This window comes from Tachypleus tridentatus, chromosome 6 (assembly GCF_004210375.1).
Source record: "Tachypleus tridentatus isolate NWPU-2018 chromosome 6, ASM421037v1, whole genome shotgun sequence".
Taxonomy (NCBI): domain Eukaryota; kingdom Metazoa; phylum Arthropoda; class Merostomata; order Xiphosura; family Limulidae; genus Tachypleus; species Tachypleus tridentatus.
The window spans coordinates 129,702,123-129,726,286 of record NC_134830.1 but is presented as its reverse complement, the minus strand read 5'-3'; the positions used below and the strand labels follow the sequence as shown (position 1 = coordinate 129,726,286).

General features: G+C 31.4%; 1 protein-coding gene across 2 annotated transcripts; it reads left to right on the top strand.

Annotated features, from left to right (window-relative positions):
* Positions 1–771: 771 nt before the first annotated feature.
* LOC143253649 (tetraspanin-12-like) lies at positions 772–23,808 on the top strand. 2 transcript variants are annotated; one of them, XR_013029756.1, is made up of 2 exons: positions 772–2,227; positions 17,027–23,808. XR_013029756.1 is itself a non-coding variant. In XM_076507846.1 (2 exons), exons 1-2 carry the CDS (start codon positions 3,196–3,198, stop codon positions 17,093–17,095), a joined length of 177 nt encoding a protein of 58 aa, XP_076363961.1. In that variant the 5' UTR covers positions 3,113–3,195; the 3' UTR covers positions 17,096–23,808. The 2 variants fall into 2 exon arrangements, 1 of the variants encoding a protein (XP_076363961.1); XM_076507846.1 differs by lacking the exon at positions 772–2,227 and adding an exon at positions 3,113–3,303.
* Positions 23,809–24,164: the final 356 nt, after the last annotated feature.

Sequence of the window (24,164 nt, the reverse complement as noted above, 5' to 3'; positions counted from 1 at the left end):
ATTTGCCTAAGCAAGAGTTGACAAAGTGTATTTGCTCAAAATGTTGTCCAAGATTTTAATTAACATATTACATAACCTATGTTTGTTATTGTTTATTTAAAACTAATATGCTCCCAGTCTATTGGTACATAATGCAAACAATAGAAAAAAATCGAACATTTAAAAGTTCACCATTGCTAAAAAAAAGCAATAGTATTGTGGTATTAATACTTATGAATTACATTTTTGAAACTAGAAGACTTTTGAAGAGTTATCTATCCATATTACTGTATAGATCCTGTTTTCTAAACATTTGTACCTTGTACAATAATTAGTAAAAATGTTAAATGTTCTTGTGTTTTCCACATTTTGTGCCTGAATTTTATGCATCACAAACAATAATTACAAGAATTGTTAAAACATTTACTTGGAAGTGCTATTTTTCATGTCAAATACAGTACTGTTAGATGTTATTTGCATATTTATTAATTTAAAAGGCTTGGGTGTAAGGTACTTGACGTGCAATCTGAGGATTGTGAGTTTGAATCCTTGCTGAATATCCTTGCCCTATATGATTGCAGACTGGATGTAACCACCCAAGTGAAAAAATATTTGGATTAAAGAATTACTGGCCAGCCCCAAACTGGTTGGGATTGAGTTGTCATGAAACCAAAAAATAATAATAATTTAAAATTCATCATTGAGGTAGTAGTGAATTAGTTGATGTATTTTTATTAATTAAATGTTTCCTTCAAATAAAACTAAAATAATATGGATGGAACAATACACAGGTAATAAACAGACATTAGGTTCAGTTTCCTTGTGAGAGTGAAAAAAATGTTTTTAATACTGAAAAAACATAATTACATGTGTGTACATTGTTGTGGCAAGTATAGTGTTCCCATGGAACCTCATATTTCAGACTGAGTGGTGTGCTAGTCTGTTTTGTCTTGTCAAATTCAGATTTCCACAAATAGGCCTATATTTTATCAAACAAGTCTTTCTCACACCTGTTTTAAATAACAAACAACAATATTCATTTTACTACTAACATAGTAGAAAGCTACTAATGTGGAATTCTATTGAATCCAGTGGCAAAGCAGTATATCTGCAATGTTAGAAGCTGGTTTTGGATGCTCACCAGGGCAAAGCACAGATGGTCCATTGTGTAGCTGTGTGCTTAATTACAGGCAAACTAGATCCAAAACAAGCAACTTTTTTCTCATGAATTGTCAACCACATTGACTTTAGCCAGTTGACATATTATTTTTACAATTCATTGTGCTGTTCATAGATCAATATTGCAAGTCAGTGCATTAAAGAAAGTAACTAAAGGATAACAGCATTTATAATGGAATTTACTTTTAATAAAATACAAAATTACTGTACTAATGTAATTAGAGAACCTCCAATCTACTTCATACAATATTAATATGCTAGTAATAATGTATCCACTCATAACATTTCTGGCTGAGCACAACTAATTTACCTATTCCTAATGTGACACATCTTTGCAGATTACTTAAGATTTTTCTTTGAAAACAGTTTTTCACCTCTTCTATGGAAAACTGAACTTTCTCTCTATATATTTATATTTTAGTACTAACAATTTTTGAGCTGGTGGCTGTATTACATTATACAGCATTCTTTAAATGTATTGCTGTACCAGGGTTCTCCCCAGGAAAAACAAATAAAATTCTACAACTGATCAATGTTTTGGATTATTTTGGGTTTGTGTAGAAACATCAGCACTCACTTTTTTAGCACTAACTATCTCATTAGAGAGTTTAATTACATGTCAAAAGGTGAAAGTATATCATATTTTAGAGTACTGGTGAAAATAAATGAATATAAGTATTTATATGCTCAAAATTATCAGAGAGAACCTTTGTACATCTTTGTATTGTAATTAGTGGATTGTAAGACTTTCTTATTTTTTTAATTTTGCATCTTTAAAGAAAGGGATTTCTGTCTCAAAGTCAATAAAGCATGGCTATCTTCTCCAAGTCCATACAATTGTAATAGAAGCAGTTTCATTAACCTCCTCTCTCTTATCCTCATTTTAGGTTTTAGATTAATTCTCTGTTTTCTTTAAAATGTCTATTTCTGGTGTATCTTTTTTTCCCTATAGGCTGGCGACAAATCTTCAGTTGTTTATGAAAAGGGGTGCTTAAGAGCTGGTGAGGAGTGGATAGAAGCTAACCTAGTCCCGGTGGCGGGGGTGGCAGTAGGGGTTGCAGTGTTACAGGTATTTCTACTAATATATTAGGATGTTGTAATAACCTGCAAAATACATCATCCTACAGGGTTGTGTATCTGGTTCTCCTGCATGGAACTTTAACACAGAAAGTGATACAAATTTGAGAGATAGTAGCTTTCATTTGAAAACTACTTTTTCTTATAATTCAAATGATCTGCCTTTAGTAAGATACATAGCTGTAACTAACAACTGATATTTCTGTCTGTCTTTAATTTCTGCAAGATAGTTCATTGTTCTTCTGCATTGTTGTGTACCTTGGATAGATGAGGGGAACGTTAACTGTCACATCTAAAAGACAGTAATTCTCCAGTCTAGAATTGCTTGTTGTCTAATCTTTTTATAAGGTATGCTGCACTCAGTTATTTGACTATGAGTAGGAGTTGGGATTCTTTGTAGGATATGTTGAATTTTGGATCCTGAGTACAGTGCTGTGTTTCTATAAGGCTATGTTAAACAATGGCCATGTTTTTGTTTTTGCTTGAAGGGGCAAAAAGCCCCAGCTCAAAACATTATCCTCTTGAAATAAATATATAAAATCTTGGCCATTTCTATTTTTTATTTCAATATCTCTGACACTTGTGTACATGTTGTTGATATAACAACAGAGAATTGTTAGAACATCCTATAAGAATCCAGTCCATGACATTTACTGTTAGCATTGTTATTAAATATTTAGAAGAAGAAACATGAAAAGAAACACATGGATGACATTACAGTTTATCACACTGTGTAGAATAAGTAGAATAAATAAATATATTTACTCCTCATGCATGCATCATATCTCTTATCATGGTTCTAAATGAAACATTGTTTTTTGGTTTGGCATTATTGAAGTACCGTTATTATAAAAAGAAACAGAATAGAGTCCTAATAAAAGGTTTGAAATAGACATTTTTTGTGGTTGTGAAGCTGGGTTGTCCACTTGACAGACTTAACTGTGTATGTAGGAATTAGATATGTCCAATCTGATCTACCAAAAAGGTTGTCTGACAGCAGGTCAAGAATGGCTGGAAAGAAACCTTCTGTTAATATCAGGAGTAGCATTGATCTTTTCCTTCATACAGGTAAGGACTCAACTTATTAAATCGTGAAAAGAAATAAATGATCATTTTTAGGGCCTCGTGATGGTGTCTGAAAATTCAACGTACTCATAAAGATAAATTTTCAGATTCATTGCTAAGTTGTTGTTGTTGGGTTTTTTTATTACCTTTCTCTGTTTTAGAAAATAAACACAGGTTTTTAAGTGTTAATTTTTAACCATGTTTTTAACCCTTTTCATCTTAGTGGTATTGACTGTTTCTGCACTTGAATTAATAAAAATTAATGACACATAAATGAAACAATCTAGAACAGATCAATTGAAACTTGAAGCATGATAACCATTGCATATTTCTGAACTGAAGTTACTTTCTTGTAGATATTTAGAACCTATACTGAAATACAAATTACCATGTGGTATAACATGGTACTGCACCATTGTTTGTCAAAATGTATGCTTCATGTACACTTGTTAGCAGTACTAATTACAGGCCAAAGGATTTCATGCATTAACTTACTTTTTTGAAAGAAATTTTATAATAAAATATTGTATAGATACTGTATTACTTTGAATTTAAGATGCCCTCAAGTTTAACATGCACCCTCTTTCGAAAAGGGATTTTCAGGGAAAAAAAATGTGGATGATAATTAGAATGGAGTAAATATGTTTTAAAAGTTTATTCACAAATCAAAAATTGTTAATAATGTATTTGAAATGAAGTATAATAAAAAATATATAAAATATACAAGAAATTTAAAATTTTCATTACAGTAATGTTTCTTCCTGCTTTGTTTATTTAATCAGAATGTTACTCCAGTGTTTCTTCTGACTCACTGTTATATTCTGAAGTTATAAGCATCTTCATTGCTTCATTCACTACTTTCCCAAAGAATGTCATCTTGCTTTCCATCATTTGCATTGGCTAAACAACATTTTAAATACAGTCTTCTAATGATATTGTCCAACACTTCTTTCCAAGATTTTGAAATCCACTCCACTATTGTTGATGCTGATGTCCTGTTCATTTTGCCACTCTGTGTTAAAGCATGATTGTCTTTATTCAGCCAAGCATCATAATGCTGACAGATAGATAAGATCTTTGAATGACTTGTTAATGGACAAATCAAGAGGTTGTAACTGACCTGTCATTCCACCAGGAATTACAACCAGATCACTGTTTTTGTTCCTTAACCTGCTCTTGATTTTATCAGAGAGATGGTCATGAAATGCATCCATTACAAGCATGTTCCACTGCTTTAATAATACATCAGGCTGACGTTTCCATACACATCCCAACCACTCTTCCATTAACTTTGATGTTATCCATGCATTTTTTTGTGCACTGACTATTACACCTTTGCAAAAATTTTCTTTTGGCAGTGTTTTTCTCTTTAATATGACATAACTGGGTAATTTATTTCCATCTACATATAGCATGACACTAACTCTTTAACTTTTTACAAATGATGGTTTTGATTGTGCCCTGCTTTTCTCCTTTGGCATTTACAGTGTAGTTATGTGGCATGTTGAAAAAAACTGCTGTTTCATCTGTGTTACTGATTTGGTTAAGGGAATATTGATTCCTTTGGTGTAGACCAATAATGTAACATAAATTTTGAAACAAAACTTACTGAATATCATACACTAGTTTTTAACTAATTGTTGTCCTTTGCCGTAATGATAAACCTTCTCTTTTCATAAATTTCTCACACCATCTATGACTAGCCTTGAAAGATATACCACTATTTCTTGCACATTTTTTTACTTTTAATGTTAATACTTCTCTCATTACAGGCAGTCCTTTATTTCATAATTCTCTGAAGTACATTAAAATGGCAACATCAATTTCAGGATGTCTTCCTTTTCTTGGGTCAGAAAATGGCTTTGTAGTTTTCTTGCAAGAAAACAACTTGGTTTTCATATCCACCCCAAACAATCTACATTTGCCTCACTCACTGTATACTTTTCACCAGCTGCACAATTCCAAATCTGTTTGGTGCACAATATAAATTTCAATTTGGCATTGTATGTAAAATGCTTTTTCATGGATAAAAAATGCAATAAAAATAAAAAAACACAATAAAATAGTGTGTGAACAACAAGAAAGTTGGACAAAGACTGAGGATTGTGATATCTAACTACACCGCTAGAGGCACTGACATCGGCAAATTTGACGTTTAAGTACCTTTGTTTTTCTTTAGTCTTTTTAAGCTAAGTTCTTTTTCAAATATAGTCCAATCTGTTTTTTAATGTTTTTAATGTTTCCTTGTTGTTCAAGGAAAATTATGTTTTCGAGATTTTCAAAGATGGAAAAATAATACCTGGAATTTAAGATATGCCCTAATTTTCAGTTTGGAAAAATGTGGAAAAAAGGTACATCTTAAATTTGTAGTAATGTGGTATATCATTGATTTTATTTATTATATAATAGTTATACATATTCTGTCATATACAATTGCTTCAAAAATTCTTCTCTGTAATCTCTAAATTCATTCCAAGATAAAGTAGTTTTGTATTCCTAGAGGGGATTTTTATAAAGTGAAAAGTAATTTCAACAAAATAAGCAACAAGGGGAACCATTGTTATATTAACTTTACACAGCATGCAAAATATACAAATGTGATATTATAAGATTACCTAAATGCTTATGATTAATTCAAGTTGTTGACTTAAGAACTAAAAATCATTATAAAATATAGAAGGAACTTTGTGGCAACGAGATTTTGAGAAAGAAAATAATTATTTCTTTCAGATAATCTGTTTATGATTTTTTTCAGCTTTAGCAGCTTGGAAGTGGTAAAACAATAAATGAACTTATAAATATTACAATTGATAAAATAACAATCTTTAACTGCAGAAGGTATATTTTATTGCACAGTAACCTTCCTTAGTGCCCTTGCTAGTACAGTGGTAAGTCTATGGATTTACAATGCTAAAATCAGGGGTTCGATTCCCCTTGGTGGGCTCAACAGGTAGCTCGATTTGGCTTTGCTATAAGAAAAACACCTTCTTTAGCAATGATTTATAACCTACAAGTACTCTAAAGTTAAGAGAAATAGAACACAGTCACCAGTTGTTATGGTGTCAATGCTTTTTCTAACCTGGCAAAGCACATTATGATGAATTCTTCATAAGATATTAATATTAAACATATTTTTCAGTAGTATTCTTTACTCAGTTCCTTGGGGTCTTCAATGAGAAGAAGAGTGTATAATATTTCAACTGTACCGTGAAATCTCCATTGTCAAACTCCTTTTCTTAATACAGACTTTATTAGACTGACTAACACATAACAAACAGCAATGATTCTAACACCGTTCTTATAAGCCATTTGTTATGACTGTAGCTGTTCTGGTGTGAACACCTTTTGTAAGATGAAGAATAACAATCATAAGTCTTTATTAGGTTAATAATGATAAACCTAATACTAATGTCAGTGATAATTACCAGTGAATAGAACATTGCTTGTGTCTTAAGTTTGCATATCTTAGTAACAGACATTAGTGTTAGATTTGTATTTTTAAACTTTTAAACACTGCATTATCTATCTATTGCTTTCTAGATTTTTAAGAATTATGAATCATTAATATATGTACAGAATATTTATATTTACTGTTAATCATGCATTTCATTCAATCTAGAGCTTTTCAGGCCACCTGGGAAATAACAAACAGTGTTGTAGTGTAAGTGTCTTTTCCAAGGAGGCAAAACATAATTTTAATTATATTTGCCATAATATGTTAGTATTAGGCTACTGTATTTTTAAACTCTACATTCTTTGTCTCGCCCTTAGGGATCCTTAAAAATTAGAAGGATGTAATAGTATTCCAATCATTCTATACTCATCATATCCATTGTTGATGATGTGTTTTACTCAATACTACTGACAAATGTACAGGTGCCCACTGACCTTGGTGCTATTTTTAAATAAAAAAAATTATTGTAAGCTTATCATTTTGGTTGTCACAGTTTATTTAAGTAACAAGTTTGTAATTAAGATATTGAATAATCTATACTGATATAGGTATGCTTACTCTATTATTGCAGCACAATCTTTACTTGATTGAATAGCTTTGAATATTCTGAAATGGTACTACCTGTCTTGAGAATCCAAAGTATAGATGTATTTTTTCAACTGTGAACCAGTTTTTTTTATACTCCTTCATTCATCAAGTGACTCCTGCTCATTCATATATGGTTGCTTGCCAATTTCAACTTAAAGTTTTGAGTTAATAGCTGTTTTTTGTTTCAGACAGCAGTAAATTTTTGAATTTACAGTGTCAAAATTGGAGTCTTTGATTATTCTCAGAAAATGCATCAGACAGCTAGATATAACTATGCTTTAAGAAAACACATGCATTCCAACATTTTATTTATGTTTGTTTGGGGCAATTACTTTTTTCTTTCTTTTTTTTTTTTTGGAAGTTACAGTTGTCTTTGAATTTGAATTTTACTATGATGGATGACAGTAATGTTACTACTCCCAAGTGTAGCAGGTTGATCATGTCTGCAGATGAAGTTCAAATTTATTATGCAAGGAATTGGAAGGTTTTGCTAAATCTTCAGCTTATTTTGCATTACCCCCATTAATGTGCATCAAAGGAAGATTTTCATCAAGGTGAAGACAATTTTTATTTTCTTTTTGGCTGATCACATAATGCTGACAACTAGGAGGATTTGCCAACCTTGCCTTTCCTATATCTTATTGGACAAGTATGTCCAATTTTACATTTTGCTAATCAGTGAATGGATGCTCTCCTTCCCTTGTGGTGATCAAATCCTGATATTTTTATTTTAATCAGTCCGAGTTTTCTAGACTTTGCTTTGGCCACTGTTTTATGTATTATTTCCTCATTAAAATTGTTGTCTCAAACCTTCCACCAGTGGTCTACCATAGCATATTGTCAACTTTGGTGCTGTCTCTCACCACCCGAATATTATGTTGTTTGAATTTGCTTTGGAGGGATGCATTACTTGTGGTGAGGTTCATCTACCTTTTTCCTTGATTGAAAAATCTTTATCAGTTGCTGTTTCTTTCTGAAACAGTTCTTGTGTGTCATTCTGATGATTGACAATAATCCACAAGGCAGTGATCATTTTCCTATAATGTTGAGAGACTGCCTGTGGTCAATACACCTGACCTGGGTACCCCGGTGGAAGCTGGATCAGGCAAACTGGCCCTCTTTCACTGCTCTTGCAGAACTTCATCCTGCCATTGTCTGTAAGCCATCAATAGATGACTGTGTGGCAGCAGTACCTGACTGTATTATACAAGTAGCTGCTCAATGTATTGCTAAAACCTCAACATGTTTTCCACTATATTTTTGTCCATGGTGGAATCCTGCTTGCCACATGGCATGGAAGGCTCAAAATGAGCCTGGGATACTTTCTGTAGATATCCCACACTCTCGAACTGCATCGCTTTCCAACGGGCCCATGCACATGCTCGATGGGTAAGACGTCAAAGCCATAATGAGTCTTGGAATAAATTAACAACCAGCATATCCTCTACCACCAGTTCCAAAGTCATATGGGACAAGATTCAAAAGGTTGGTGGACAATATCACTCTGTCTCCCTCTTGATCTTGCTCTCTGATGGCCAGGAAGTAACTGATACCCAGAGCATTGCCTATACTCTAGGTGACAGCTTTTACTGGGTATCTAGCACTTCTGCCTCTTCTTCCACCTTCTTGGCCATCAAGATTCGAACAGAGCAATCACCTCTTTCCTATTGAGCTGACTGTCTCTGTGACTATAATCATTCCTTTACACAGGTAGAACTCAAACTGGCCCTTCATCGGTTGGACCTGATGATATATACTATGAGATGCTGCACCATCTATCTGCTGCTTCTCTTGCTATCCTTCTTGTTGTTTTTAACCAGATCTGGCGGGAGAATGTTTTTCCTGATGCCTGGCACCAGGCTATTGTCCTACCTTTCTCCAAGCCTGGGAAGGATCCCAAGATTCCTTCAAACTATCATGCAATTGCTTTGACAAGCTGTTTCTGTAAGACCTTAGAATGGTTAGTGCTTGTCTTGTTTGGTTCCTCGAATCAAACAACCTCCTCTCGCCTACCCAGTGTGGGTTCTGACGACAGTGCTTCACCATGGACCACCTGATTTGCTTGAAACATCAATCAGAGAACCTTTCTCATATGACAACATCTTGTGTCAATATTCTTTAACATTGAGAAGGCTTATGATACCATGTGGAAGTATGGCATTTTGTGAGACCTCCATATATATGGGTTACATGGCCATTTGGCCCCATTTTATTAAAAAATATTTTAATGGACAGGAGCTTCCGAGTTTGTGTGGGTTTGACACTTTCCCATTCTTTTCTACAGGAACTCGGTGTCCCTCAGGGCTGTGTTCTGAGTGTCACACTTTTCAGTATAAAAATTAATGCCATCACTGAACAACTCCCTCTCACTGTTGCAAACGGGCTCTATGTCAACGACTTTCACATCTCATGTGAGTCGTCAAACATGAGATATATTGAGTGGCAGCTACAGAATGCCCTCAATTGTTTACTGAAGTGGATCACAGCAAACTGCTTTACCTTCTCTCTCTCTAAAACCGTTTACATGCACTTTTGCTACCAACAGGGTATTCACCCTGATCCTGAACTCTGTATTGGTGAAGTTATGCTGCCTGTGGTCTCTGAGACTAAGTTCTTGGGGCTTATCTTTGACCATAAGCTAATTTTTATACCACACATCAAGCAGCTATGGGTCAAATGTACAAGAGCATTGAACATCTTCCATGTCTTCTCTACTACCACTTGGCGAGTGGATCAACATTCTATGCTAAAGATATATCATGTTTGACTATGGATCACTGGTCTATAGCTCTGCCAGACCCTCAGCATAAAAAATGCTAGATCCTATTCATCATCAAGGACTTCAGCTCTGCACTGGGGCTTTCTGAACTTCCCCAGTTCAAAGCTTATACATAGAGTCTCATGAAACTTCTTTGCACCTCCGCCGTTTGCAAGTGTCTTTACTCTAAACTTCAAAACTTTGTTCCATACCAAAGCATCCCACCTGGGGTTTTGTTTTCCTTCCTCAGTGGGCCATGCTTTTTCAGACCAGACGGTTTGCCATTGCTCTCTTTGGCTTTTGTATCCAGGCGCAGAAAGATGAATTGGATATGTCTTTGGATAACATTGCTGTATCCACTGGTCAGCCCATCCCACCATGGCTTATTACAGTCCCCAATTGTGGCCTATCTTTAAATCATCTGAGAAATGCAGATACTCCCTATTGGAAATACTGTCTGTTATTTGCTGAACATCTTTCAAACCATCCTTCCCTTCCTATTTATACAAATGGTTCCAAATCAGGTAATTCTGTGGGCTCTGCCATGGTTTGGTGGTGGTTGCATGCAGAAACCCCTCTACAGCTTCTGTGTTCACTGCTGAACTGTAGGCCATTTCTCTTGCCCTGGATCACATAGAAACTAAGCAGTACTTGAACTGTACGATTGAAACTGACTTGCTTAGTTCTCTACTAGCCCTGGAATCGCTTCATGTTGGTCCACACCCTGTTTTCACAAGTATTCAAAACTGACTGGCCCATTTCTCTTTAACATCTATTTTTTACCAGTTTTGCTGGATACTGGGCCTTGTTGATATTCGTGGGAATGAGCTCACCGACACCGCATTTAAGTCTATCTGCTCTGGCACTGTCACTGCTGTGCTTGTTCCATACAGGTACTATGCTCCTGTACTTAAGGCTCAGCTCTGTGCCAGCTGGCAGTCAACTTGGATTGAACAATGTGAAAACAAGCTTTTCCAAATAAAACCCAATATTGGACTTTGGTCGTTTTGTTCCCTTAATGATGAGAAAGAGGAAGTTGTTCTAACTAGACTATGCATTGGTCACAGTTTCTTAACTCATTGTTTTCTTTTATCTGGAACTGATGCACCAGTGTGTAACACTCAGATTACAGTAAGCCACATTTTACTTTCTTATCATCATTATGACTCTCAATGACGGCACCATGTTAAGCATGTTCTATCCCAAAGTTTGTCCATGATGTTAGACAGTGTTATTGGTGATGGTGACACTGTCCTTGGTAATGTTTTTAGTTTTTTAAAGTCCATTAATCTTTTTAACACCATTTAAGTTTTTTAATTTATACATTACACCTTTTTAATGTGGCTCCCTTTTAAAAATCACAGTTCATCTAGTTCACTTTGAAATTAGAAACTGGCCGTAACATTAAGTAACTCGAAACCAGGACTGGAAATGCCAACTTCAGATGACTGACGGTGATTTTTGTACTTACCTGTTAGTCTTCCTGGCAAGTTATGATTGATACAGTCATGCTACAGAAAGCCCTTTAAAACTGGAATTACTGTAGTTCTTCTTTTGATGTTGTAGACTAGATGTAAACATTGGTTTTATGCTATTTATTTTTTAACTTTGTTTTGTTTTACCTTAATATCCTTTTATGAATTTTACTGAATTTACTTTTACCTTTTTACTGAACGTTTGGTGCAGATAGCCTAGCTGTTTTGTGCCATATAACTAAATCAACCAAGAAACCAACTGATACAATCTGTTTCCTTTCCATTCTGGCTGGTAGTTATTCTTGTTCTGATATTTATGCTACTAATGTTTCCTCCACCCTTTATCATTTCCTCTTATGTTCTTCTTTACCCCAATCTTTCTTTTCCACCTGAAACAGTTGCTGGTCATGAAGGTTTCTTTGACTTTTCTCCTATTTTCTTACCTTTTATTTCTCATTTATACTTTCATACTGATCCAGGTTATCATCTTTGTTCTTTTTATTCCCTTCATTGTTATATATCTCAAACTGATTCCTTTTTTGGTTCACATTCCCACCCATTTGTTCTATGAAATCCCTCTGTTTCCCATAACCTTTCTCCTGTTACCCTTCTGGCTGTGTTTGGCAACTTTTATGACTAGCTTATTCTGGCTTCTCAGTGGAAATCTAACAGCTGCTTAATGTTTCTTTGCATCAAATATGTCATTTAACTATGAACTTAGCTACTTGGATCAACCATTGTTTGGAGGAGATTATTTAAGCTTCTGTGGGAACAACTCCCAGTACTTTCTTTGTACATTATTTGTCATTCTTGGTCAAGTATAGATTTCTGCCTATGGTAGTTCTTTACATGTCTGAGTACCTTTGACTGGGGTAAGTTAACATATTGTTTTTGGTCTTTACATTCAGCATTGTACATATTATTTTTTATAAGACTCACTGTGAACATGAGTTTTTTGTCCTTTTGCTGGATGCTTATCTGGTGGTGTATCAATATATGTATAATTTTTTTCTCTCCCTTCCTATCTGTGTTGTTGATTTGATGCCTGTTTATTATATTCTGCCCTTTGTATCTTACTATCTTCATTACTGGGTTGTTTTAGAAGTAGTGTTATAACCCATAGGCACGCCTCCTTTTATAATTACAGCACACATGTTCTTTTATGATAGTTGGGTGAGAGAAGATAGTACCATATTAGAAGGTAACATTTTCTAACACTGAAAATATATATCTGATAGGTATTTAATGCCCTCCCTCCCAACTGATTTGCCAGTGTATATGGTTTGTGTCTGTCAATTCTGAAAAGTGGGGATTGTGCTACCTGTGTTAGTATAGGTGGCACAGTATGATTGATTTGTGGAGAGTAGTCACATGATGAGCACATTTTGCTGCAATGATGCAAAAACAAAAGACTGGTACACTGTTCAAAATTTTAATAATGTTTAAAGATCAAATCGAGATCAAGACATCTTTGTACGAGTACATATCACAAATATAATCATAATGTTAGAAAGTGTTAACGTTTGATATGTTGTTTTTTTGTGTGTAAATGACATCTGTTTCTTTAACAGCAACACACACACACATGAAACACATTTAAAACCTAATGTAACATTAAATGATAATAATTAAATTTAAAGTAAGCGTTCTGACATTTCATCATCGCACAAGTAGTAAAAACATTTTAAATGTAAAATCATTAAGGATAGGCAGTGTCAGAAATAATGCAAACAAGAATATAGAGATGATACTGCTGTGTATGTATATATTAAAATTTTATATGGCACTGTAGAATACACAAAATGTTTATGACAACTGTGAATTTGACTGACCTCTTAGCAAGCATATCTAATAGTTTGTAAAAATTAAGACATGTTTTGACTTGACTTGGTTTTCCTTATACATAAGTTCTAGGCTCTTAGTTATATTGCATTCATGTCTATCCTGACATAACCATGACATTATAATAAACTGCATACCAACAGTCAGGAATATATAACTTCCAACTGCAGTAATATTAAAGTTAAATATGCATTTTACAGTGTAACACCAAATTATTATTTTGAAAGACATGAGGGTAATCTATGTATAGTTGCATTATCTCTGTATTCTTGTTTGCCTTTTTGGCACTGCTCTTCCTTAATTATTCTACATTTACAAAATGTTTTTTTACAAGTTTTGTGATGTTCTTCCCCAACTGGAAGTTAGTGTATTCTATGAATGTGTATAATAAAATTTATTTTTAATTTTCTTGCTCTTTTATCTTTTACATAATATAGGAGTTGGTTCCCTAAATACATTTATGTTTAGTATACAAAGCATTAAATATTTTACATGTTAGTTATCTAATGTTTATCTATCATTGGCTGGTAATACTTTTTAAGGATTTTAACCCTTAAATGGCAGCCATCATCAATTGATGATGCAACATTCCTGCTGTTTAAGGGTTAAAGGAGCACCACATTTCTGTAGAAGAAAAGCTAGGTTCAAGGAATGTTGATAAGATTATTTATACTATAACTGTAATGTTTTTAATAACTGTTAGTTATTCCAACTAAGTGATGACATTAGACATGCTCAGAAATATACACACAGTGGGTTTAGGTTTAAACCGATACTAGTGATAAAGTAGTTTTAGAGTTATCTCAACTGAAACAATAAGAAGAAAGGTGAAATATTTGGTTGGTTGGTTGGTTGGTTGGTCATATTTAGCAATAATTGCTTGCCTTGTTTTTAAATAGCTGGGTAGAGAAACAAATGAAAACGAGTGTCAATCATCCTTTAAATTAAAACTATCTGTTATTGATTTTTTAATGTATGTATTTGAATTATGCCTGTTGAATATCTTGATTATCCCTACACCTAGTCAACTGACTCTTATGATTAATTTCAATATTCAAAAACTAATAATTTGATACAAAATTAAGTATTTCACAGACATATTTTTATGGTAAAGATTGACTAACATGAATTTTAAAGTTCCATTTACAGTATAGATAGATGGAAGGTAACTAATATGCATTGTTAATGTAAAGTGTGTGGTGTGGCTATACCAATTTGTGTTGTAAAACACAAGAAATATTTCTTGCAGTCATAAATTCAGTACTTTCTACTTATTTTAGAGGATTTACTGCATTTTAAAAATAATATAAGGAAAGAATCTGCAAAAGATAGCTCATGGTAGTTGTTGTGTTCCAATTATAAACTGCATTTGTTGACTTGCATTCAATATTTTATTAAACATTATTTTATGAGATTATGTCAGTAAGTTAGGAATCAAATTGTAAATTATAATTCAAACTTTAATATTATATATGAGTTAATTTTTTAATTTAAAAGTAAATATCGAAAGAACACATTTAAATCTTGATTTTAGTGAGTTACATGGTATGTTGAATATAGCACTGTTTAAAATGAGACTATGTGATGTCAAAACACTAAATCTACAGTTTTGTACAACTCAAATTAGGAATCAAATTACTAATATCAAGCTAGAATATAAAATAAGAACCTCATATATTTTTATTTTGCTGATGTATGGCTTATGTGCTGAATCAAACTTAGTAGCCCTGTTTACCTCTTTCCATTTTTGGAAACGGTTCCTCAGGTACACTTACTTCAATATATGATGTGAATAACCAACAGCCTAGAATGTCCCCATATATATATCCTGAAACAAATTTTGTTTGATATCCTTCATGTGCAAAATTTTTAAAGGCTTAACAACTTATGTCCCAGTGGCAACTGAGTACAGAAGTCATATTGAGAAGAGATAATTGTTTGCTTTACTTCTTGATTTTTTGTTCTTTATTTTAAGAAAAATAAATTTAATGTTTCATTTCTAAATAGTAATAATCCATATACATATATAATGTATAATAATTAAAAGGTGACTGTATATTACAAAATATTAGTCCACTAAAACCCAGCCAATACGGTCAGTTTTATATTACTGGATATGTAGCATGTGCACATGTATCGTGTCAATGCAAATTATGTAATGTTAGCTAGGTATGACTGGAAGGTCAATATAATAATAAATATTTATGTAAATATATAGCATTATGACACTTTAAGCTTCTTTAAACATTTGTATCTTCATGTTATAGCATGCAATTAAACATGAAAAAAGCATAATTTATGTTTATTTCCTAATTATTTATGATGGTTACAAGGCTGGTAAAGTGACAGACCCCACAAAGTTAGAGTGTATAAAATAATATAAAATATAAAGTTTTATTGAAAAGAAATGTTTGAAATGTATTTAAAGAGGTTTTAGAGATTACATGAACAATATTTGATATTTTTGGGACCAAAAATAGTTTTCTTAGTCATAACATGAAATCACTTTGCACTCGGACTAGTAACAAAACAGACCCTAGTTTCACAAACAAATCTTTAGCAAAAATATTTCATTAGAAAATCTCATGTTTTGTATACAAAATACTTATAACTTTGCTAAAAGTCTACCAAATTTTGTGAAGATATGTATACTGTATCAAAAGTTATAGTGCAAATACTTAACATGTCCAAATGTGTAGACAAACTTGTGTGTATTATACTTACCTCATAGTAAACATAAGCATACATTTGTTTCTTAATGCACCTATCAAATGTATAATATGCATCATAGTGAATAAATAATTGCTTCTTAGCATTATACCTTTTTAATAAGGTTTTTCTGTGAATCTGAGACCATTCAGCAACTGGTCTTTTTATTTTATGGTTCAAAAGCTGTTATCTTTATAACTCATATGGGTTTGACTCTTCAGCACTGCATACAGGCCATCTGCTCCTCTTTAAACATTTGACATAGTTGGTTATTATATGTACTTGAAAACATGATTTTATCAGAATTTTGATATTAAATGTAATTTGTAAAGATATAAGATATTTTATCTTAATAGTATTTCAAATGTAAATATTAATTATTCTTAAAATATGTTTTAATTCATTCATGACCATCTTTTGTAGCATAATCATAGTTTTGTTCATCAGTGAAAGAGGGTTAAAAAGTTGATATTGTAACTTATTTTTATTTGATGTTTGAAAAAGAATATGTTTTACCTGAAAGTTTTATTTTGTTAAAGAGTAGTTTCAAATATTTATAATTATTTTATTCAAGAATTTTTTTGTAAATTTTAAATTGGCAAGTTCAGTTGTAAGTATTATCATAAAATCATGTTTAATATCCTAAAAAAAAATATTTTAGATGTATTAATTTCTGGGAGTATTATTTAAGCTAAAAATACATTCATAATACTTTTAACTGGTATTATATTTTTCATAAAAAGTATGCTGGAAACACACGGTTATAAAAGTCAACTTGTTCTAGATTCCAGATTTATTATCCTCCATAAAGATAGAATTTTTAGTAGTGGTATTCTTTAAAAAAAATTTTAATACACATCTAATCTATTTATTGATGTGTATTTTTTTTGTCATTCTTAGATACTGGGAATTTGTTTTGCACAAAATCTTCGAGCAGATATCTTTGCCCAGAAAGCCAAATGGCACTAGCACATCTGTGATAGATTATCTACAGAATATACATCCTCTCAGAATGGTGTTCATCTTATTTTTATTAGTATTGCTAATACTGAAGTAATGAGTGAAAAGCTTTGTTTCATGGTTTTACTTTTTGTTAATATTGGTTACAGTTGAGATTCTGTTATAAGTAATAATTTATTGTTACTATAAACTAAACTATCTGTAAGAACTGTTTCCATCTGTCTCTGATTTTTGAAATACTTTTCTTGTAGGTTTGATTTTTTTTTTTTGCATACACATCAGGCTGTAAAGTTGTTTGTTGTTGTTTTTTGTATTTGTAATTTTATTGGATAACAGGTAGAAAATCTATTGTAAAACACTTCTCTTAACTAAAGGAAAAATTTGTTTAAAAAACAGCTTAGTCACAATGCCTGGTGTGTAAAATTGTGAATAATACTCTACCATATGAAGTATATATTGATTTAGAATTTTTGTTATGGTCAAATACTTTATTTTATACCTTAAAGAACTTGTATATCTCCCTTCATTTTTGTTTTTTTTGTGTGTGTTCTGGCTGGCTTATGAGATAACATGCTGATATAATGTGTATGTGAGTTTGTGTTTGTACATCCATAGTTATGTACAACTGAGATGTATATATTTCAAAAAGCAGTCTCTATCAAAGAATATAGTGTAAGAGATGTCACGAAAGTTAATATTTTTGTAAAACTAGTTTTATGACATGACATTCGTTTCAAATATATCTGATGACAAAAAATATGTATGAGGCTATTTATAGCAACATTTCTTTTTCAGTGATTTGTCATTAAATTGGTTGTAATTTAAAATATACAGGAGAAAACAATGAAAAACTGTTTTCCTTGAAACCATGATATGAATCTAATAAACAGAACATAAAAGAAGGATCATCACTAGACAGGTATAACCTAAATGTAAATTAGTGACATCCAGTTTTGTTTTTTACTCTACCTTGAAATTTAAGATATATTTCTGTTATTAATATTGGTGCCAGTAATTTAACACTTTAGTAGTATGTCCTTTATAAAACATTTCATCACTACAACTGACTGCACACATTCAGTAACAGTAACCATATTTTCTTAATTTGAAATTTTACTCGTCAGGTTATGCTTTTAAATAGAACGTACAATATGATCAGTATACTTTTTCCATTGTATGTATCCTTGTATGGTAGACATCTTTCCAACATGGATGTACTTATTTATTTATTTTTTTTTAACCAGACTAAGTTAGCATCATAAAACATTAGAGTTAATTACAAAGTAGAAAACAATCTGCAACAAATTTGTGCTTTATATCATAAGTTAGGTTTAACTGTAGTAGTCTAGTTGAGAAAGAGATGTTTTATGATAAAAATTTAAATTTTGTCATTCAAAATGAAAATAATTTTTCTTCCCAGCTGAACTTATTAAATATAAATCCTGAATATTTTACTTTAAACAAAACATTTTTATAATAAGTGTTGAATTATAATATTGTTTATCCAATCCTTCCTTCAACACATCCATCACTTGTTAACTGTTTAAAATAAATTAATGAGTTGCACCTTAATTGGCAAATATAAAGTATATTTAATTAATATTTGATCTAGTTCATTTCTTTAAATAATGAAAACATACTTGTTTGCTTCTCATGTTGTGTTACTTATTATAGTTGCACTAAAATTCTTTCACTAGTAACTGCCAGAGCTGGATGACTTTTTCAGTAAATCAACATTATTGATGTGCTGAGATTGTCAATTGCTGTCTCATAACTTAATCAATTAATGTCATGAAAATAGTCTGTTAACCAAAATTAGTGTTTCTCATTATTCCAACAATGGTTAACTGAAATTATGATTAAATCATTTGCCATGAAAAGAGTCATGTAATCAGGTTTAGGGTTTTTAAATATTTACTGTTTTTGATTATTCCAGGTATCCAAGTAATTGAAATATTGTACATTATGTTTATGGTCAAGCATAAAGCTTTGTAATTAGCAGATTAGAATACCTTAGGATTTGAGAATCTCATTCAATTTCCACTGCCAGTAAATTTGCTTGTCCAGTCTTTTGACATGTGACTAGAAGGAAGGCATCTGTCTGGCTGGTAGCTCTTTGTCAACTCTATAGCTAATAAGTGTTAAATGAAGTGTAATTTTTTTTTACATTATGCTTCCAATTTATAATTTTATAGCTGTATTATTTAGTCTTACATAAACAAGTGCAGATTTAATAGAATAATCTATGACATCCAGACTTACAATCCATTTTTGTTCTTGGGTGGGATGGTGGGGATGGGGGATAAATTGATTTTTTTAATGTTGTATGTGCAGGCATGGATTTACAAAATGATTCCAGAAGGGCAAAAGCCTCACCCACTTGTTTTTTGAAGAATTAATAACTGAATTATTTGTTATACAAGAAGGGACAGACTTAGGACAATCCAAACTCTGAACCCCTTTCATTTATTTTCTGAAATTAAGTAAAAAATAGCATAATGTCTTTATGCTGTCATAAAGTATCAGAAAGAAATATTAAGTATCAGTGTTTTCTTTTAATGGGTCTATTAATTGCTGTAAAACATTTTTCCAGAATTTCTAAACTTAACAAAACTGAAGTGTACATTAATCCAGTCATGATGTGAGCTAGTATTTGATTATTAATACAATACTGCAATAAATACAAGAATATTTATGTCAGTGAATGGGCAGAGTTGGTCCATCAGACTGAAGATGCATTGAGCAAGTAATGTTGACCATAATTCTGAAATCACTAAATGCATTTTCACAAAATGTGAAAAGATTTTAGTTAAATGAACAAGGCTGCTGTACACAAAAATCAGGTGTTTAAACACTTGTATTCAAGATATTTGTGTAAACTGATAATCTTAGTCTAATTAGACTCTGAGAAGTTTGACTGCAAAGTGTAGTCCATGTGCAAAATAAAAATACACTTGTCTCATTATACACTTTGTACATTTGTATAACTTCTTGAATATCCAAATTGCACATCTACAGTTTTTTGTTGTTTTTTTAGTGCATGTTTTCTCTATCGGGTATTTTCTCTCCTCTACCACAAACTGTTGCTACATCAGTGTAGGATTAAATGAATAGTTAATTCGACATTACAATATTATAAAATACACACATGAAGTTAAACATTGATGTCCTAAATATTTATGCTTTGTCTTTTTCCACACACACACATACACAATGAATTTCAACTTTAGAGATTTGTTTTATCATAGGTTAAAACATGTAGGACACCTGCAGCTTTTATAACATACACTCACTACAGAATTGACTTCTCACTGTTTAGAAATTAGAATAATTGTAAGAAGGGTATTCTGTTGTTTGTGTCCAAAATAAGTGAAGATGCAAGTGCTTTTTACAAAATTTGAAAACAAACATCTTTATGTATGTTAAAATATGAATTTAGATGTAGACTGTAATTGTTGTTCTAAGTGTAGTTATAACTGTTTAATTCCAACAGTGTAAATATTTGTCTTTAACAATTATTAATAACATTACAACTTTAACAACATAATAAATTTACAGTTCTTGGAGAAGGTTTTGTCTTCATAAATTTCAAGTAGTTTTACTTAAACATGGGAATATTTGTACAGTATGAAACGAAGTCACATGACTGTACATTGTTTAAGACTTAAAGGTGTTGATGTTTGGTTCTACATTTAAAATTAGCATTTTACTTTCTAATAGTTTCATTGAGTTGCAGTGTTTGTAAGCATGGGGGTTTGTTTTATTCTGTTCATTAAATAAAATTGTCGTATCAGGCAAGTTTAGTGCTTAGTGAGTACAGTAGGCAGTTGTGAAATATTATAACTTAACTCTTTAGTGAATATTGTTTTTATGTTTATCATGTTGAAAATCATGTACACAAATTGAGTAACTGGTAACTCAATTGTAGTCATAATATGTTTTGAGTAAAAGAAATGATTAACTCATGTTGCTGATATTAAAGCGTATTTTCATTACTTGATTATTAATATATATGATTTACAGTATATCACAGTGGAAATGCTGCATAGTTTAAAAACATTAACGATTCATTGCCCAAGTAGGAAAACCCCATGTAACTTGTGGTAAAATATTATTGAAATAAAAGTTTTTAATATGTTCAAATAGCAACATTCAGAAAAGGTTGTAGGAAATCAAAGTTAATTTGAAAATTATTTAAGAAAAGCCAAGGCAGTGTGCATGAAAACAGGAAGATTTATACTATGTTAGAATAATACAGTGGTTGAAAAAGTCTTATTTTTGTTTGTATGGATTTGAGGGCACATGTTTTAATCATTCAACCAACTTCATTAACAAACACTATAAATTGTCTAGCTCTAATAATTACTACTTAACAACATAAACGTTCCATCACTTTCATATCTTGGGGCATTTAATTATCAAATATTATTATGGCTGTAGAAATGTATCACAACATATATCTGAATACTTAAAATCTCTTTCAATTTAACACTTGTGTCACATACTAGTAATAACATATTTATAACTAATAGTGATTGGTAATATGTAATATTACAATACAACACATTGTTTGGAGTTGTTTAATGTACCTAGATGATTACCTTTGGACGTTATACTGTGTCGTGTGTATCAGTACTGAGCTTCTTGCTGTATCTCTATATGTTAGGCTGTTGCAGTAGTATTTGTACTACTTCTGAAACTAGGTCTAAGCAACTATTAAAAGCTTAAAAACCAATAAGTGCAGCCAGAATTAAAAGTCTAATTTTTATCTACTGAAGAAATATTTGGTTGGCAAGAGGTTATCTCACAACAATTTTCATAAACATTTAAAAGATTATTCCATGAGAAATTGCTGGATTCAGTCACTTTTATTAACAAAATAACTTAAGGTTAGTTCAAGAAATAATTATAAAAATTTGGTGTGTATAACACAAAGTACATGATGTCATATTTATTGCAAAGTTTTGTAAAACATTACAAGTTTTATAATTATGTTTTCTCTGTATTGTAAATAGTGAAATCTCAGTGATTTCAATCACAAAGGGCTCCTGTTCTCTAAAATGTGTAGAGAGTTTACTTACAACATATAGTGGTATGTATGTGGTATCAATCATAATCCTAATTGGGACTTTTTCTTGTAGTACAAAGGTTTCATACTTTTTTCTATATTATTGTTATTGATATTATTAATTACTTTGTTACAACACTTTCAATTTTTTGTAATTTGAAGAATGCTCATTTTGTGTATTTTCAGACTATTTATTATTATCACAACATATTTCTTTTGTAACAATGGCAAAAACTATTTTTGTTTATTTTAATAGGAAACCAATGACTATATGATTGCTAGTATTTCATTTTACTTAATCTTTTTGGTAAAATTACATAAACAGTTCTAAGAATATAATTCTAAACACTTTAAAATATAATTTTAGAATATGTGCTCTTAAACATCATTAAGAACATATTTTGGCATTTTTTACTTTTTTATTTATATTTTTTTAAATAAATGTTATAAATTTTATACATGTTACATCAAAAGTAGTATTTGAAAATACTGAAGCAGTTTTATTGTGTTGTTCTTATCCAGTCTGTTGTTGCTGATTTAAAAGAACTTTTATTGGCTTTTGTAATGTAATTTTATAGAGTGAAGAAAGCCAGAACAATTTTATAAAAACGTACATTAAGAAAATCTTTACGTCCTCAAAAGTTCCCTAACCATATAAAAATTAGTTACTCTCAAAAGTGTTTTTGATAGTGGTGTATTTTTACAACTGTTAAACAATGACAGTTTGTTTATTCTAACCAGAGCCTTCCATTTGGAACCTCTTTCACCAATATTCTCCTTTGAAGCTATAGTTATTGACCAATTTTGCTAGTATAGTTATAGCTTTTTGAAACGATTTTTAATTAAATGACATTCATTGTCATAAAATGTTAATATTTCAACTAACCTGTTAGGATTTATCTAGAAAAGATCGTATTTTATTGACTGTAGCAATGTCTTTCATTTACTTTAATTATCGTAACTCTTTTTTTTTCTTTTTTTTAAATAACGCATATGTTTTCTTATCCTGTAATACCCTGATTACTTTTCTGAAGGAAAAACAGTAAGTCTGGCATGGCTTTGTAGCTTGGTCATTCGACTCGCAATTTAAGGGTCACAAGACTCAAATCATGTTATCGGGTGTGCTCTCCCTTTAAGCCTTAGAGGCATTATAACATGACGGTCAATTTCAAATTCGTTAGTGAAAGAATAACTCAAGAGTTTGCACTGAGTGGTGTTGACTAGCTGCCTCCCCCTAGTTTATCACTTAAGGGATGATTAAGGAAGGTAAACCCTGAGTGGTTTTACGTGAAATTTAAAATGAACAAAACAGTAAAATGTTTCATTTTGAAAAGAGCTACAAAAGGCGAAAAATAGAAATATTATACTAGCAATAAAATAATTGATATACAGCAATACAAGTATTCTTACATAATTTCACAATTGTTATTTGCACGCAAAAAATCAAGGTTTAATGCCTAGGGGATTTTGTAGCAACAGAATAGATGGTTTTACTGTTTGAAAAATCATGATTGGTTGTTTTTCTTGGTTGTCATGTAACTGTAAATTTGTATTTAAAGTGGTTTGTGTATGTCTTAGTAGTCTTTTTTTTTTTTTTTGTAATTTTCCACATTATGTTCCTGAATGAAAATAAATTGTTGGTACTAGTTTGAAATAGTGATTGAATGAAAAGTTTCTCTTTCACAAAACCCATATCAAACTTTTATAACAAATCTGATAGTTCAATTGAAATATACAAGATGTTTTTTGATGTTCAGAAGTACGAAATTGCCTGCCATATGGCACATTTTTGTTTAAATTTACATTTTTAATAACACTGCACTTAAAAAATAAAAACTAAATTACAGTGACTTCTAAGTGTGTGTGTATCAAATTGCACCAATGAAAAGTTTCAAAGGTATATCTATGGATTTATAACTCTAAAAACTGAATATCAAACCACATAATAGGATAGCACAAATTGTTCTTTGTTTAGCTTTTCGCTAAATTACAAACAAATTCACCTTTAAA